We start from the raw sequence: 18537 nt of genomic DNA on the forward strand, positions 1-18537 counted from the left end.
TTACTTTGTCTAACTAATGTGTGCTTTTTAGATTCAAATTCAGGATGCAGACATGCTCCAAGTGTTCTATGCAGTTTAATTCAATGAATGTAAGGAGACTGGAGAGGTAACAATGTTTCTTCCTACTAATTTGCACTTTCAAGGTGCCGTCTCCTTGTACTTTACACGTAGCTGCAGTAGTTTTAAACCGCATTGATTAAGGTTCTACTGTTAAGTAAAGCCTTTTAAGATTTCCATTGATATCAAAAAACCTTTGTGGGGCCTTACTAAAGGAGGAAGAAAGCCACAATGAGCTTTTAACTGAAGAGAAAATGTCTTGCTAAGATTTGTCAAGATAACAAACTTGCCATGGTTTTGAGATTTAATTCCTTGCATGATCAAAATACAGGGCACACTTTGTAATGAGACCATGCAATGCTTGTTTTTCAATAAACTCTCTTTTCTGTTAGCAGCTCAATTTTAATCCGGGGTGGTGAAGAGCAGGCCGTGGAACAGGGCAGTTTTGAGGTGCTCGGGAATGGGGAAATTTTCAATAGACTCCAGCAGAAGTGGTGCACAATGGATGTGAGAGAAGAATCACGTCTGGGAAAGACAGGAGCTGTATAAGGCATTGTGGCTTGACCCTGCTTCTCTTCTTGAACGTAGTAACTTGGGTGAAGCAGGAGAACTTGGAAAATGTATTTGCTGACTTCCAGCCAGGCTGGTAATATGTGTTACTCTGAAAAGAAACAAAAAGGCTTTGTGTATCTTGACATGAAACAAGTTTTAGCTGTGAAATAAAAGACTTCTAGCTGTCTTGACTGGTCTCTTGGAAGGAACATACAGTTTCATTCTTCTTGGGGATCTTCAATGTGCTCTCTGGGTGCACTGTACGTATGGGCTGTATACTCTGATGCTCCAGGCTGGAGTCAACTCCAGATCATAGGTGTTCAGGTTACATCTGGATGAATTACTTGTTCTGAGTTGCCAAGTCTTTATATTTTCGTGTGCTTCAGGAGTGTCCTGCTTTTGGCACCTCTCAGAATACAGTTCAGGAGGATTTCAAGCACTGTTATTGTGTGTGCTGGGACAGGAGAAGATAATTCATCTTTTTGTCTTGCCAAAGTATGAGAGAAGGGCTCTAGCACAGGTTCAGGTAGCATTAAGACAACTAGGACTATCTGGAAAATATACAATATGGGATCTCTTGGAGTAAATGAACACAAAGAGACAGCAGCTGGTAGTGTGCCCAGTGCTAAATGAAGAGGGGACAACTTAGGCACTTTGACCCTAATGTCAACTTACATAAACAGAATGACAGTCTGGGACAAGGCTGTCCCACAAAACTGTGTGAGAAGGGAACTGGAAGCCTTCCAAACTATTTTGGTCCACAGGTGTGAGCAGGGTAAATATTGTGATGTACTTTGGTCAACATAATAATTGCTCCTGCTCTCAAAAGAAATAACCTGAGGTCACTTAGAAGATATTTTAATACAAGAAATTATGTTCTGTGAACTTTTTTTTTTTTTTTTTAAGTGAAATATGTCTGTTTATAAACCAACATTAATCACTTACTTTGAAAGGCCTCAAGTGTTTTCAGGACTTTGTGCCATACCCATTGCTCTTCAGATTAGAGACTCTATTTTCGGCACACCAGTTGCTGGTGGTACCTTGTGCCAGTACATTGTCAGCATTCAGAAAAGGTAGTAATAGTAAGTTAAGTAGAACTGTGCAACTCCATGAAGAGATGAAGAGGAGGCTCTCTAAGCATACCCAGAAGATTTAGACAGAAATTATTTTGATTGGATTGTTTGTAATTTACGAAAAGGAAAAGTGCTTAGCAATGTCCCAGGACTGCAGCAGACACAGGAAGTAGTGCAGATGCATGGATGACTGAGTAGACTTTTACTTGGATTGACATAACCCTCAGCTGTGTCCCAGGATTATACAGCCTTGGAGCTGGATATATTATGATTGGGTGAGATGTAAATCTCAAACCCTGACCATTTGTAGCCAGTAGAATTTAATAGCTTCTTTTGCTCAGAGCAGTCTACACAACCCTAATAACTTGCTTGAATCCTAGTATCAGCATAATAATTCTGTTCTTGTTATTTGGCTGAGGAATTTCTGTATTCTGATCTGTGCTAACTTACTCTTTGTGAACACTGTAAAACAGCTGCTTTGTTCATTCTGTTTAAAAGTAAATTATTCCTTTCTATTCTTTTTTCCAGTAGGAGATACATGTTTAGATTTGTACCTGTCATCTTTAGAATAGTTTAAATTAAGAGGCTCTCCTCATTTTGCTGTTCATCCTCCTCTACCTGGAGATGGAGTTTTAGGCTGATGAAAGAGAAAGGCAGGAGGAATGAGTGTGCTCTGCTCTGCTGCCCATAAGATACAAGGTGAAACTGAGCTGGTGCCCAGAGTGAAAAAACAAGTACTTTGCTGAGATAATGGCAATATACCTCTTTTAAATCCAACAAAGTGGAAGGAAGCTTCAAAACCCTCTCTGGCCTGGATCTCTGGTGGTACCTCCTTCTGATATGAGGCTGTTCCTAAACACAGAGTAGTCCTCCATGAGGTCATTTTTTGTATGTCAGGGTGAGGGGAGACTGATAAATTGCTGCTGTATATACTTTTCACTTCATCTTGGGCTTCTGACAACTGGCTTTGCAGCAAAACTGAAATACAAATGACCAGACTCTAATGTTCACATGGACATGATTCGTTTCTGTGAGTTCATTCTTCTATTTAGAGAAAGATATCGCTACCCTCTCTTATGTACTGACACAGTTGCCAAAATAACTGCTCATACTAACTGGCAGCTTTAAAAGCCAGCCTGCAGCTGACTTTGAAACAGAAGGTCAGCAAGAGGAGCAACAGACTTCAATTCAGAGCTTTAATGGGAGCCATTGACCACGGCAAAAGGCCCTGACTGGAGTGTCTAGAGTGTGCTTTGCAAAGGCCAAAAAGTCACTTTTATAGTCTTTGAACCTTTTATATAAACCTATATATTTTTTCACTCTGTGGATTTCAAGATGAATGTGCAGCCGTGTGCTAGATGTGGCTATGGGGTTTACCCTGCTGAGAAGATTAACTGTATAGATCAGGTCAGTTCTCTTTCTTTATTATTTTGGACTGTAATAAATGTACAGATTGGCACATTTAAGGGAGTGCAAATCTCTTGCTTCCAAAACTTCTTGACTCGGAACTGGTTTCAGAGCTGCAATGAGTTAATAATAGGCTTGTAATTGAAGAGGAATTCTTCAGAGTCATGAAAGGAATTTTAAGGATCAATACTGAAATCTAAAACTCAGGGGAATAATCACACAATGCAAATCATAATCTGTTTGGTTTCTGTTTTGTGGTGTTTCCAGACGTGGCACAAAGCCTGTTTTCACTGTGAAGTGTGCAAGATGATGTTGACAGTAAACAACTTTGTTAGCCACGAGAAAAAGCCTTACTGTCAAGCGTAAGTGTGTTTCCTTTTCTTCTGTTTGTAAAGCCAAGTCATTTTGTAATGCCAAGTGATTTTAGTGCAATAGGAGATCACCATTTGGGCTCAGCCTGGCCCCATGCATCATGTGAAATTATGGATTGTCAGTGTCTTCCTGCTTATCTTTGGATTTACTTGAATCAGGAACGATGGGGAACTCTTGTTGCTGTATATAAAGCTTCCTCATTTGCCCACTGTGTTGAAAGATGCCAAGTTAAGTTCCTTTTCAATGCTGTGGGAAGAAAAATAAACCCAACTGTAAATTTCAGTGCTTTCCAAAGCAGTGGTTAAGGGTTAACAAGGTGGAGATAATCATCAGGAAAATGTATAAAATGCAGATTTTGGAGTTGGTTTGTTCTAGGTAGTTTTTTTTCATACATATATATATATAATGATCAATTCCTGTCAAATTTGTCAGCAGAAAAAGGAAAGATGACAGTTGTTTTTTATTCTATTATTCTCTTTTGTTATTAGAAGCACAGCACTGATATGATGATCATTAAAATTAATTTTGCTCTAGGCACCTACTCCATGCAATCAGAACTTGAATATAACCTGAGATCTGTGTATGAGTGGGGGGAAAAGTTATGTACAGGGTTGGTGGAGGCTGGTATCATGGGTTTGAGTGCTCAAAGAGAACCATTCTGGTGGGCTGTCTGGTACATTCCTAATATCCCTTTGCACTTTCCCTTTTTAGGCACAATCCCAAAAACAATGCCTTCACAAGCATATTTGAGACACCAATAAATCTGAATGCAAAAAAACTGTCAGAAGTCGTAAGTGAGGTAAGAAGCTTGAGGGCCGAATGGATGTAGTTTTGTTTTGCATTTTGAGATCACGTTTGTTTCTTCTTCTGGGAATAGACGTGTATATTCTTTACTTTGCCTCCTGGATTCTGTTAGAGCAGTAAGTTCCCAGCCTGGGTTTGGATTATAATTTTTAAAACAAGTTCATTCTTGGAAAGGAAAGGTTAGATCTGAATTTGTTTCTGCTTTCAGAAAGAAAAAATGGATGGCAGTTTCTCACCTGCCATAGACGCTAATCTGCATGGAAGCATTGTTTGTGTAAACTGCCCTGAGCTGGGTAAATTTGCTGACTGAATCAGGGGGGCTTACTTGCCTTTCTCTCCTCTGAAACTGATGCTAAAAGGCATGAAACAATACCAAAATCTGTTTCGGTGGGACGAAGGCAAAGTTCTCCTAAATGCTTTGTCGAGTATTTCTGGCAAACCTGAGATGAGAAAGGAGGAAGTCCAGGAAGTTTTACATGGTTTGACTGGAAGCGGTTTTTTAAGGCACTGAGGATGAACGAGCTTTCCATGCCCTTCTGACTGCATCAGTCCTCGGAAAGGCTGCCGTGCCCCGACAAACCTCTAGGGGTGCTCAGAGTCTTCTTTCTTTTCAAATGCCATTCTTTTTTGTCTTGCATTGTTTCCCTCCAGATACATGTGTTTCAAACTTACATTTCTAAGAATGCCATGAAATGGGAAATGCAGAAACAGCTGATAATTGAGAGCTAGCTCACTTCTATGTGTCATACTACTTTCTTGACTGTAAGATCTTTTCATACTCTGAAATAGTGCTGTTTGTTCCAGGACTGTAATTAGTAGGCAAACCAATGTGTTTTGATGTGATTAGCCACCATTTAAATGAAAGGAGAAAGTTGTGTGTCGTAGATTATAGCATGCAAAATTCATTCCGGTGTTCTGTGTTAGCTATACAAAGTTGGTGTACATTAATAGCCTTTATCAGACTCTGTATCTTTGTCATTCTTGCACAGTATTCTTATGCATCACTTTTTTGCAGTATCATGGCCAGTAACTATTTCTGCAGTGATTATCACACTTACTTTAAACTATGTGTGACAGAACTGCTCAGGAATGGGTTTGGGATTACCGTAGGTTCTATTTCTGGGTTTAAGCAGTGATACAAGACTCTGATACTTCCAGTGCATATGAATACACACACCAGGCAAATTATAGCTCACAGATCATTCTCCCTTGTTTTTTACACATAAAGCACCTTCTGTCCTTTTCAATCACATAATGAGATTCTGTTCCAGAGAGAAAATTGCTAAGGGTGGTAAAGAAGCTGATTCCGCAGTACTTATGTAAAGGGAGTACTTCTGCAGAGATTCTGAGTGCAGGAGAACTTTTTCATTGGTAAATGTGCCAAATAATGCTATTTAGGGAAAAGGCTTCAGTTGCTGCTGTAGTTTCTGGGAGGCTTTTTAGGTAAGATTATTTCTAATGTGGAAAATGTTTCTTCAATCCTAGCATGAGGTCCTCACATGAGTCTTATGTTGAGGCTCCAACTCAGATTGCAGACATAAAAATTAAACTCACTCCCTCTGCACAGAATTTCTATGTGAGCAGACAAATAATTCATCTCTTTGCACCTCTGTACTTCATTTATAAAATGGAATAATGGGGCACATTTTCAGTGATTTTTCTGTCCTGTCAGTTTAGATTTTGCACTCTTCAGGACAGGGACTGTTATTTTTTGTATCTGTAGAGTGAGTTGTACAAGAGAGCTGTGATTTCACTTGGATTTCTGTATGCTGTCATGATAAGAGTAGCAGTAGGAAAATGATGAGCTGGGACTAAATATAGTAGTAATTTACATTTACACAGCCATGATACTTTGTGGACATGTTGCAGAGAAACAGGAGAGTAGAATGTTGCCCACCAGGTGTTAGTTCTTTCATCTAATGCTGCATTGATATGTTCTGCTTAAATTTCTTAGGAATTTCAGTCCTCATAGGTTATTTTCCCAAAAGTATTTTCTGAAGCCCAAATTACTATTTCAGAACTTCATGCCAGATTGCAGGTGCAATATGCTGTGTTTTTACAGATATGCAGCTCCAGCCATAGCAGAAATCCTAGATAGAAGCTGGTTGTGGATTAGAGTTTTGACCTTAAAGATAAATGCAATCTTCCATGCTAAGTTATTTGCCAAGAATGGGTGGCATGGAAGAAGTCCTTGCATAGATTTTGCATGGCATTGAGCTACAAGCTATGTAGACTTTTTGTACATAAACAAAAGCTAAGTGGTGATATAGAAGGGAGGAGGATGAAGAGATGGAGAATTTAGCAAGCTTTCAGAAGGTGATTGTTGTTTTCTTGTGGGCTGTGGAAATTTGGTGGATCAGATGTGCTTCCCATAGTCCCTTGGTTTCTTCATTCATTTAATATATAAATGTGTTTTCAGGGTAAAATTATTAGTTGGTACTGAGAACTAGGCTGCCCTGTAGCAGCTGGAGATCTATCACACAGACACAGATAAACATTATGACAAGAATATATCATCTTGAAACCAAATTGTGTTGATGCTGTCACTGAGAAAATTTGTTCCATGCAGTAATGTTGTTCCTCATCTCTTGCACTGGTGATTCCTTGCAGTGAGGCAGAAGAAAGAACTGACATAGCTGAAAGCTAACATAGCAAAAGCCTACATACTAATTTGCCCCATGACCTCCTGTCTGATGGTGTCAGTGTGTGAGACAAGAAGGGTTGGTCAGCAGAGGTGTTTTTGGAAGTAGCCTTCTTTTAGACAGGTCTAAGGTGCAGTCAAAACTAGCAGGCACTGAAGTGGATTTGTTGCGGTGGGCATTGCACTGTTTTTGTTTCATCTTCTGTTCATTTCCTTTTGTTGCTGTGGTCCACTACATATTACTGTGGGTATCGAGAGAGCTCATCTCTCTCCATAAGACAGACTAGAAACTGTTCACTTTGTTTGTCTCTCTTCTTGCTCTTCTCCTAAGAGGCAGGTATGTTAATCTATACAAACTACTACTACCAAGTTGTTTATTTGTTTGTTTATTTTAAAGATAAAGTATCGAGAAGAAAATGAACAATTCAAATCAGTCTTTCAGTGGGATGCAAGGTCCAGAGAAATTGAAGCTGCCTATAAAGCCCAGCAATTGGCTACCCAGGTAAGAAATACTCTCAAATCTCCAAGCCACTAGCTTGCAGGAGACTAAGGATTGGACTTGTCAGTCCTAATTATTAGGGTATTACTCACAGCATTTCAGTGGTAAAATAAAGCCATTGCTTCTCATTTGGCTAAACTTTTCAAGGCAGCACAGCTCAGTTATAGCTTAGGGTGCAAGAATCAGAAGATGAGGAAGGAAAAATGTACATTTAGCTGTTTGAACTGCTACATGTACAGCCATACTGACACTGGAGCTTCACAAGTGATCTGATTCCAAGGGAGAGATATGTGAATCTCAGTCCAGGATCCTAGATCCTGCCACTTGATGTCAGTTCTTGTTATAGCTGTTCTGCCTTGGCATTCTGAAGATATGTGGAATTAGGCCCTGTGCTGCATGTCTGCAGAGAGTAAATTTCACTTCCACACCATTGTGTATGTTTCCTTTTTTGTTTCTGTGGTTTTTTTTTGCTGTGGGATCAGCTGTTTGTGTATTAAAGCAAGGGTGAAGATTAGTAGTGGTTATCTTTTTGTTTTGTAGAATGCTTACTATGCTGCCTATGAACACGGAAAATCATGGTACGCAGGAACCATCCCAGATCCTGAGATGGTCAAGATAACCCAGGCACAGAAGACTCTGAGTGATGTAAGTGGCCTGATGTTTGGAACAGCTTTATTTTCATGGTCTGTCATAGTCTGAAGGCTTGCCAATGCATCAAAGTCAGTGTAAAATATTACAAAAGAACAGACTGACATATTTACCTCTGTCATGTGTACCTGCATTTAACCATGTGAGACACAAAAGAAAGCTATTGCCCAGCCTGGAATTTATAAATTTATATATTTATGTAATTCAGAAGGACTTTAGCTACTGACTGATGGTATCTGAGGTGACCTGCTCCAACCAGCAGTGCTGTTTCCCTCAGACGAGCAGAACTCATGATGGAAGACGTATCTATTTTCCACAGAGTAGATCTTTTGTTGACTGTATTTCCATGACTGATGAAAACCACTTCTGCATTATGACTGACTGTGCATGCCCATACAATGGGTTAGTGGCTCAGTCAACACAGCCAATTAACAGTGAATAATTGATATGAATGGGGAACATTTTCTGTTGGATGTGGGAAGTATCTCTCCCTAACAAGGTGTAAGTTCTTTTAATCTGTTTACCTTTAAATAAAGTGATACAAAGATTTAGGAAGCAGACATTAAACGAGGAATGACATTAAATTACAGTGGGTTCTTCTGTAATAATGAAACAGAACAAAAATGTTCATTTTCTAGTTTCAATACACAGAAGAATATGAACCACGGAGAGGCAAAGGCAGCTTCCCTGCTATGATCACTCCAGGTTATCAGGTTGCTAAGAGAGCCGCCCAGCTAAGCAGCGATGTAAGTCACAGTTTTATTTCAATTGTATGTTAGGCTTTTGAATTTGGAGCATCCTAGGTTTAGGGCCTCCACTTTAGACAGTAAATTCTGTGATGAATATTTGTCCTGTTATTTTTACAAAGTAAGAAGACTTTCACATGGTGCAGGAAACAGGGTTAACAAACTGCTTGGCTTGGGAAGACATCACATAGGATAAGTGGCAATACAGATATTTCCTGAAGGATTACCTGAAGGGAGGTTGTAGCCAGGTGGGGGTAGGTCTCTTCTCCCAGGCAACCAGCACCAGAACAAGAGGACACAGTCTCAAGCTGTGCCAGAGGATGTTTAGTCTGGATGCTATGAAGAAATTCTTCCTAGAAAGAGTGATTGGCCATTGGAATGGGCTGCCCAGGAAGGTGGTGGAGTCACCATCACTGGAGGTGTTTAAAAAGAGACTGGATTTAGTGCCACAGTTTAGATGATTAGATGGTGTTGGGTGATAGGTTGGATTCAAAGGTCTTTTCCAACCTGGTTAATTCTATTCTAATTCTATTCTATTCTATTCTATTCTATTCTATTCTATTCTATTCTATTCTATTCTATTCTATTCTATTCTATTCTATTCTATTCTATTCTATTCTATTCTATTCTATTCTATTCTATTCTAAATATAAATCCTGTCAAAACTATTTTTAAGTATTGAATTGTTTTCTGGAAGCACTGTCTGCATTGTCATTGCAGTATGTTCTCATTTGGGCCACTGGGTATTTTAATCAAATGTATGGCTCATACAAATGTAGTATGATCTGAAGTTTTGATTACCTGGGTCCATTTCTGTCTTCTTCAGGCATTCACTTTAAGGAAATCAGGCCTTATATGTAGCTTGACTGTCTAGTGGGGAGTGTTGTGACTGCTGCTGTTGCGCATTTTGTCCTGATGCCTTCTGATAGAAAATGCCTATTTGCTGTTTTTTGTTTGTTATATGTGTTTTATATGTTTCCTTTTTCCCCTCAGATAGAGTATAAGCGGGGTCATGAAGAAAGAGTTTCCAAGTTCACCTCTGTTGTAGACACTCCAGATATACTGCATGCAAAGGCTGGAGGACAGCTTTCAAGTGACGTGAGTGAAACAAAACACATTTACCTGGTTTTGATTCCACAAGTGACTCCTAGGACATTTGTAAATCACTTTAACATATGAACATAGAGAAGAGTAAGAAGTTAGTATTTTAAAGGCAGAATTTAAAGGCCATTTTAGGGACTGACTGGCTGTTAGAACTGACGACAGAGAACCAGCCTATTCTGTAACCAACAATTGTGTGCCATGCCGAGTAAAGAAAGTATTTGCTTGACTCATATAAATAGAGCAGACATCTTGCAGACAGCTTTAGCATTCTCTTTTAATAACTGTGATCCATCCTATACCCTGAAAGAGACACAGAAGTCCTGCAGAAGGCACATGGTCATGCAGTTAAAAGACTGCATTGTAAAGAATCAGACTTCGTGGTTCATCTTCCTCTTGGCAGATGACAACCATTGAATGCCTGATGTTGCAACTTTAAGAACTGATGATGTGTGCAATCAAGATACATTTGATTTAATTGCTGCTGAACTGTCTTGGATTTTTACAGTTAAGATACACAGAAGACTTTGAAGAACGGAAAGGGAAAGGCAGCTTTCCTGCTATGATCACTCCGGCTTATCAAATAGCCAAGAGAGCGAATGAATTAGCCAGTGATGTAAGTCTCCAAAGCAATGTCTCTTTTGGGGAAGAAATTGTCAAGAAAAATTTTGGATTTAAATGATTACTGACACAAATTTCATGAGCATCGTGGAGTTAGCCAGCAGTGCACTTCATACACGGATTTTGAAGCCATGTTTTCCTGCAGGGACAAAGTTTAGTTCTATGGACAAAGAAAATTAGTCTTTTTATTTGTGAATCAGTACTCCGGATTTTTGTTTGCAAAAGCATCCCTTTTACCTAGCCTCCTGTTGCACACAACTGAGAAGAAAGACAATAGGGCATCAGCTGGAGGTCTTTGATTTTATTCTGCCCAACTCAGTGTGAGTTAGAAGGGCTGAAGTACAGCTCTAATTTACACAGCAACAATGATTTTGAGTAACCTCGTATCAGGGTAGGGCAGCGTTTGCAGAGCTTTACTTTGCCATGGTTTCCCATGCTCCCAGTGGATCCATAACAGTTTGTTCTCCTACTCCTTCTTTTCTGTTTTTGCAGGAGGAGGCTTTCATGAATTCAGGAAACTAGTTCCTTGAATAGCAGTTATTTATATAAAGTAAATACATGCACATGCACACAAAAACATACATACATATGACATGGTTATAGATTTATACAACATGGATTTCTATTCCAACCATTCTACGCTCCTTACTGTTGATTTTTTTCTTTTAAACTCCTCAGTGTACTGATTTTATTGACTTTCTGTACCTCTCCAAACATAACAAAACCACAACACTCCTATATTCTTTAAAAGGCATTTTAAAGGGACATCAGTATTGCCTCAAAATGTACAGTTAGTTGTCTTGGCATTGAAGACTGAAAGGAAAGCTCTTTTTATTGGAGAAGATAAATTACTGTGATGGAAGTGAATTTAAAACATTAAGACTCATTGGGGAAAGTAAGAAGAGAGCTGTAATTTTGCAGACAAAAGTAACTGACTCTGAAACATTAAAATGTTTTTGTTTGCTTGTGGTCTAAAGAAAACCCTTCATTTGTGTCAGCAAACACGTTTGCAAACACATGTCCGGGGAGGTGGTTGAGGCCCTGTCCCTGGAGGTGTTTAGGACCAGGCTGGATGAGGCTCTGTCCAGCCTGATCTAGGGGTGTCCCTGCCCATGGCAGGGGGGTTGGAACTAGATGATCCTTGTGGTCCCTTCCAACCCTGACTGATACTATGATACTATGTGGTGGTTAAAGGGGCATTATTTTGACTTCAGCAAAGGTAGTGCAAATCTTGGTGTAAACTTGAAGGTTGATGGCCTAAAATTCCCTTGGTCATTGGGGCAATCAGCATCTCTTAGAAACAAACCCATTTATTAATGGTGTTTGGATGATCTTGTGGTAAAAAAGGAGCTCTGTGATAACCATGAATTTACATCATGATTAATTCTGGGTTTTTGAACCTGCTGCAGTATTGGGGATTAGATGCTGACAAGCAGGTGATACTGAACACACTGGTTCAAATGTCAAATCCCATGTTCCTTGTGCGTTATTAAAAAATGCACCACTATTTTTGGTTTTATATCTTCAAGTGGCGTATTTGACTTCTGCAGATTGGTGGCAATGGAAATTTTGGCAATCTCTTATGGCCAACATGTGCATTTCATTGGTTATTATTTATTATGCAGCATCTGTGTACCAGACTAAATTCATTCAGATGATTCTTTTCCTTCTCTGTTTTTATTTTTTTTTCCCTGTTAGGTTAAGTATCATCAAAGATATGAAAAAGAGATCAAGGGAAAAGCCACCCATACAGCTGGAACAGATGTTACTTTTGCAAGAGACAATGTAGAGCAATATGGCCAGGTATGCAACATCTGAGAGATACCCATGGTGCTGTTGAACATTGGTATGGCTGATGGCTAAAGACTTTAGGAATGGCAATGAGACCCATTTTCACCTTGCTGTCCTGTATGAGATAGCATTGTCTTAAAGGAATGTATGGTGTGCAACAGCACCATGGTCTGAATCTGTAATGTATTTGACATTGACATAGTACATCCATGCTGAGACTACAAGGTGCATGTACTGCCCACTGCATGAACCTTATGGGTAAGGTAATTTTAAAAGGTGAGCCTTAGTTTCATTCAGAAATCTTAGAAGCTTTGCATCTCTAAATATCTGCCAGTGCAAGGGCCTGTAGTGATAGAATGAGGGGCAATGGCTTCAAACTGGAGAAGAAGAGATTTAGATTGGATGTTAGGAACAAGTTCTTTACCATGACGGTAGCGGAACACTGGAATGAGTTGCCCAGGGAGGTGGTTGAGGCCTCATCCCTGGAGATATTCAAGGTAAGGCTCTTCAGAGCTCTGGGCAACCTGATCTGCTTGAGGAGGCCCCTGCTCACTGCAGAGAGGGTTGGACTAGATGACCTTTGGAGATCCCTTCCAACCCAAACCATTCTGTGATTCTATGAAGTGGGACTAAAGTTCATATTTGATCTGTTGTATTTCAATTCTTCTACAACAGCATATTATAAGTTTGATAAGTTGTGGCCCTGCATGTGTGCAACCAAATAGGCTTGAATTCTCTTTTGGTCTGTGGTATCCCTTTTGATTTTGTTTCATTTTTAAGGGAATGCAATTATTTTTGTAGCTTCCCAAAATGCATCTAAAGTTCCATTCCCATTAAGTTAGGGAAATAATACAGCTAAATGGAACTGAATACATCTGAAAGGCATTAGAAAAGAATTCAAAACAAAAATGGTTAGTCTTAGGTTTTTCATCCTGACTCCTCATGAGACACCCCATGCTTTGGAGAAATGGAGGAACAGGGAATATATTGGCCAAAGAGTTGTGCTTTCCCTCACTTCTGTTCAAACCTACATCTTCTAATGTGTGGAAAGCAAAGCAGATTTGAAGAATCTAAGTTTAGAATATGTAGCATTCAATTACTTTCTGTCTTTTGAACCACTACAAGTAAGAATAACCAAATAAAATGAATTTGAAAAAGTGCTAATTAAATTTTCAAGCATAGTAATGCTGCTGTCTTTAGAATTAATTTGTGGTTTGTTTTTTTTTCTTTGAAGGTATCTTTGAAACTTTGGTCAGTCTTCGTATTTAATTTGAGTTTTAGTCTCCATAGATTGCATTCTGATATTTTTGCTCAAATACAACAGAGCCACTGACATTAATGGATCTTTCTGAGTGAAGTATCGATGGGTAAAGGGATTAGATTTCTGTCAAGATCATGAGACTACATCATACAGATGTGTATATAACAGGACACAGTGTAAGAAATCTTAGGGTAAAATTCTTGTATGCTGAACACCTGTTTCTCTCTCAAGTCTCAACTTACACCAGGGGAGGTTTAGGCTGGATGTTAGGAAGAAGTTCTTCATAGGAAGAGTGATTGGCCATTGGAATGTGCTGCCCAGGGAGGTGGTGGAGTCACCATCATTGGAGATGTTTAAGAAGAGACTGAATGGGGTGCTCGCTGCCATGGTTTAATTGATTAGATGGTGTTGGGTGATAGGTTGGACTCGATGATCTCAGAGGTCTTTCCCAACCTGGTCAATTCAATTCAATTCAATTCAAGTAAACACTTTGCACATTTTTTTTCCAGGATTATATGGATGAGTATGAAGAGCACAGAGGGAAAGGAAGCTTTCCTGCTATGATCACGCCAGCTTATCAAAATGCCAAGAAAGCAAATGAATTGGCAAGTGATGTAAGTGTGAAACCTGAATCAATACAATTCATAAACAATTAAAAGCAGCATTTTGTCAGAGCAGAGCAGTGCCTGGAAGGAGAATACTAAAATTACACTTGAGAAGTAAACAACGACCACATTCCACTGCATTGCTGGGAACTGGATGGCTAAGGGTATTAATAATACCCATTAATAGAAGGGGACACAGCTCCCACCTGCATAAGGGAGAAGATGGATCTAACAACTAATGGGGATCCCTACTGTTAGGTTAACCCTCCTGGCAAAGCTGCACCTGTATTATTAATGAAACCTTCAACTGCCTTAATCATCCTCTGGACTACTGTGGTATTCCCAGTAGTGAATAAATGGAGGATGAATGAGCTGAACTGGTTTTGATATTTTGATGTACCATGCCTCTAGCACAAAGCAAGTCACATGGAGGAAAAGAAACCATAGAGTATGACACTGTCACTTCACAAGACTGATCTTATTTCTAGGCTGAGGATTCATAGTTTTGGGTGACAAGCTAAAGAATTGGCAAAAAAAAGGTGGTGATGTGTGATTCTTGCCTGCAGCCCGTTGATTAAAGAGTCTCAGTCCTGTCAGAGGTGACCATTTCTAGTAGTGACAAAAAATGTGTCACTCTATAGGTCACTACCCTGTGGCTGCTGTGAAGGGTTCCTGTGAGTGACAACCTTTGTAGTGTGGACACTTGTCCCCTGTAGGGCTATGTGAGCCTGTGGGCTCAATCAGTTTTCTGGGGAGCTAACAGATAGTTGAGTCTTCAGCTTGTATTAGCTTGTACTGGCCTGAACTAGACTCTAGCTGTAAACTAGTGTGAAAGGATCTGTCATATTCTGTTACCTGAGCTTATGACTGAGAGAATACAGAAATTCTGAAATCTTCTGTGGCCAGACCCTGTTTTGATGACAAACTCAGTGATCTCTTGCTCAAAGATGAAATATTTAACCTTTCCAGATGAAGAAGGCAGTTTCATAGGTTTTCAAAGTGCTAATGGTCAGTAGTTTCCTTATTAAGTTGTAATACCTGGAGTGAGGAGAATGGTTTGTTCATGGCAGTACATTTGCACACTAGAATAATTATCAACCTGATTTATATCATTAAAGCCTAAGAAACTGTGCAGACCCAAACCAAACACTTTGCACTTCAGCACATTTTGAAATAGTTCATAATTTTGTATGATGTGAATCTGATTTTTGAAACAATAGCACAATTTTTGACATGGTAACATAAGATGAAGAATCTCCTTACAAAGTTTGGCAAAAGGCCAGTATGAGTGTGATCTCTCTTCTCCCAGCCAAGTCCAATTTAAGTCAATAACCTGATGTCTAAATTAAATTAACAGATCACTTATTTTGATCTTGATTTGGTAGAGAAATAGAATTCCATTAAAAACAGTGTAAGTGCAGAGAGAATACAGCTCTTTAAAAAAGCTGGATTCTACAAAAGTAAAAGTTTGCAGAGCACTTGGTGATTATCTGTAATTCTCTGACTAGAAGTATTAAATTCCAGAACAAGAGGACACAGTCTCCAGCTGCACCAGGGGAGGTTTAGGCTGGATGTTAGGAAGAAGTTCTTCATAGATAGAATGATTGGCCATTGGAATGTGCTGCCCAGGGAGGTGGTGGAGTCACCATCCATGGAGATGTTTAAGAAGAAACTTGATGGGGTGCTTGGTGCCATGGTTTAGTTGATTAGATGGTATTGGGTGATAGGTTGGTCTTGATGATCTCAAAGGTCTCATCCAACCTGGTCGATTCTATTCTATTCTATGCTATGCTATTCTATGCTATTCTATTCTATGTGATTCTGTGATTCTGTTCCATTCATTCTATTCTATTCTATTCTATTCTATTCTATTCTATTCTATTCTATTCTATTCTATTCTATTCTGTTCTGTTCTGTTCTGTTCTGTTCTGTTCTGTTCTGTTCTGTTCTGTTCTACGTTAACTTTAGTCATAGAAGAGCATACAAACTCCAACCAGCCACTAGCCAAGAGTCTCATGGTTATCTGTTCAAGCTATGAACAACAACCAGCACTGTTCAGTCTATGTACCAAATGGTTTAAAACAGTAATACCTAGTGAAGTGGCTTGACAGGGGTTGTTAGGGCCAGGATTTTATATGTGGTTTATTTCAGGAGGCAACAACTTGGCAGCACTTCAAGTCAGCAAGTTCTGTTTGTTTATCAAAGCAAGGATAGGAAAAATCCTGACTCATGATGCCAGTCTAGGTAGAAATAGTAAAAAGCTAGACAACTATTTTATAGTTTTCCCTACTTCTTTTCAGATAAAATACAAGAAAGATCTTTCCAAGATGAAAGGTGCAGCTCACTTTCACTCTCTAACCGCTGAAGACAACTTAGTCCTGAAACGAGCCCAAAGTGTTAACAAGCTTGTCAGTGAGGTAAGGGGGCTTAATCGATCTGATAACAGGTTTGAGAGCAGCTCTTACAAACACTTGTGTCTGATAGGTAAGCACTACAAATATAGAATTTGTTGTTCTCATTGCCTTGTATGTAACAACAATGATCTGTGTGTAGCACAGTAACTGGAGAGAAAGGCTCAAGAACAGATCTTCAGGTGCTGATATTTGTCACTTCCAGTGATCTGTTCGAAAGTCTGGGAAATTAACCCCAGAGGAATAATTCTAATTCTGGCCACATGAGAAATAGAAATCTGAAAAAGGAAAGGCCTGAATTGTGCTCTTAACATGCTGTGAAGTTATAATCATAAATGCTTTAGGATGTGTTGAGTGTGTACCTTTGCGTATTCAAAGAAGTTTCTGCTGGTAATTAAAATGTAACACTGGCAGAGCCAAAATTTGAATGCTCTGTTAATGCAGGTTTCTGCTTTCTTCCATTATGTGAAAGACTGTGAGTTACTGATAATGCAATCTTCATCTGCTTGGCAAGGGAATTCTCAGTGGATTCTGAATTATTAATTTATTTATAGTGTCATATCAGCTATAAAGCTATTAATAAATGTGAGTTTCTAGAGCTTCCCCATGGCACTTAAAAAAACTTATACCCTTGAGATGCCAAAGTATAAAACCTTCAATAATGAAAAACTCCTGGAAGTAGGACTGCAAGGGGCCTCCTGGGCCACCGATTCCTGGCTCCTGCTCTTTTGGCACAGTATCATATAATCCTTTTCTAATTTCTAGCCTACATTTATTCCTGTCCACTTTATTACTGTTGTGTTTTGTGCCAACATTGCCTTTGAGTTTCAAAAGTTGTTGTTCTCCCTGCCTGATTACATTTCTGAGATGCTTACAAATGGATACCATTTTCTTCTCTCTTTGGTTTCCTGGACTAAGCAAGCCAATTTCTTCTTCTCTCTCACAGTCTTTCACTGCAGCTGTTACAGGCTAAGTGCATGTTCCTTAAACAGGAATGACTGTAAGAGCACATAACTTCTGGAGGTCTTGCTGGAGCCTGGTACATAGCACATGCACATCCCAGTGTCTGCTCAAAAGTCTCTTCTTGCTCCTGCTTTGGACTGCATTTGCTTGTCTTGTGGCTGGGTTACTTTGGCATCTTGCCATATTTCTGTGGTCAGCTTGCATACAAATAGTTTTCTCTTTCATAGCCTTTCCAGGTGATAAGTTGAAATTTTTATGACTGCTCCTTATATGTATTACCCTCCACACTGCTGAATTTAGTCCCACTTCTATTACTCTTTTTAATATCACCCTCAACATTTCTACTTCAGAGCAAAGGTACTTAAAGAAAATATTAAACCAGTTCTGTATTTAAACTTACTCTGAAGAATTCTACTGCTAAGCTTTACCCTGTTCAGTCCTTCCTATTGAAAAACAACCATTGGTTTTTCTGCTCTCATTTGCTCCACAAACATCTTAAAATTCCTTTGTAGATCCTTCTTTTTGTTAATAATTTTCCTCATGGCACAGTCTTGCACAGTTTACTGAGGTCCAGATGGATGAAATGGATTTCTTTTGCCTACAAAATGAAAACTATGACAATTATCCTCATATCAATTTTCACCACATAACATCTGATGAAAGCCATTTATCAAAATCTCCAAACAGAGTCTGTGTGCAGAGGAACTTGGCAGAAAAGGTTAAGACTTTTGCCATATCTTTCCCATGTGCATATTTGTCCCTAAGGTGGAGTATAAGAAGGATCTTGGAAACAACAGAGGCTACAGCATGAACTACTGTGACACTCCACAATTCAAGAATGTGAGCAAGATCTCAAAATTCACCAGTGATGTAAGTTTTCAGTACCTCCTGTGTGGCTTCCTCAACCTGGTTGCTGCTGGAATTGCAAGTGATCTGTGTGTCTTTCAGATTAAGTGTGGGCTGGGAGTTAAATTATAACTGATGT

At 39.3% G+C, this 18537-nt stretch overlaps 1 protein-coding gene across 1 annotated transcript in view; it reads left to right on the top strand.

The window, feature by feature from the left end:
- Positions 1 to 2831: 2831 nt before the first annotated feature.
- NRAP (nebulin related anchoring protein) overlaps positions 2832 to 18537 on the top strand; it is a 56898-nt gene continuing 41192 nt past the window's right edge. The window contains exons 1-12 of the mRNA XM_068139346.1: positions 2832 to 3089; positions 3357 to 3451; positions 4173 to 4260; positions 7304 to 7408; positions 7946 to 8050; positions 8692 to 8799; positions 9793 to 9897; positions 10409 to 10516; positions 12220 to 12324; positions 14083 to 14187; positions 16479 to 16595; positions 18318 to 18422. Of these exons, the coding sequence (XP_067995447.1) occupies positions 3018 to 3089; positions 3357 to 3451; positions 4173 to 4260; positions 7304 to 7408; positions 7946 to 8050; positions 8692 to 8799; positions 9793 to 9897; positions 10409 to 10516; positions 12220 to 12324; positions 14083 to 14187; positions 16479 to 16595; positions 18318 to 18422 (1218 nt within the window). The 5' untranslated portion in view covers positions 2832 to 3017. The remainder of the gene's footprint in view (positions 3090 to 3356; positions 3452 to 4172; positions 4261 to 7303; positions 7409 to 7945; positions 8051 to 8691; positions 8800 to 9792; positions 9898 to 10408; positions 10517 to 12219; positions 12325 to 14082; positions 14188 to 16478; positions 16596 to 18317; positions 18423 to 18537) is intronic.

The sequence above is a fragment of the Melanerpes formicivorus genome, unplaced genomic scaffold, assembly GCF_026170545.1.
Source record: "Melanerpes formicivorus ecotype bairdi unplaced genomic scaffold, bMelFor1.0.p_v2 SCAF_6, whole genome shotgun sequence".
NCBI classification, from domain to species: domain Eukaryota; kingdom Metazoa; phylum Chordata; class Aves; order Piciformes; family Picidae; genus Melanerpes; species Melanerpes formicivorus.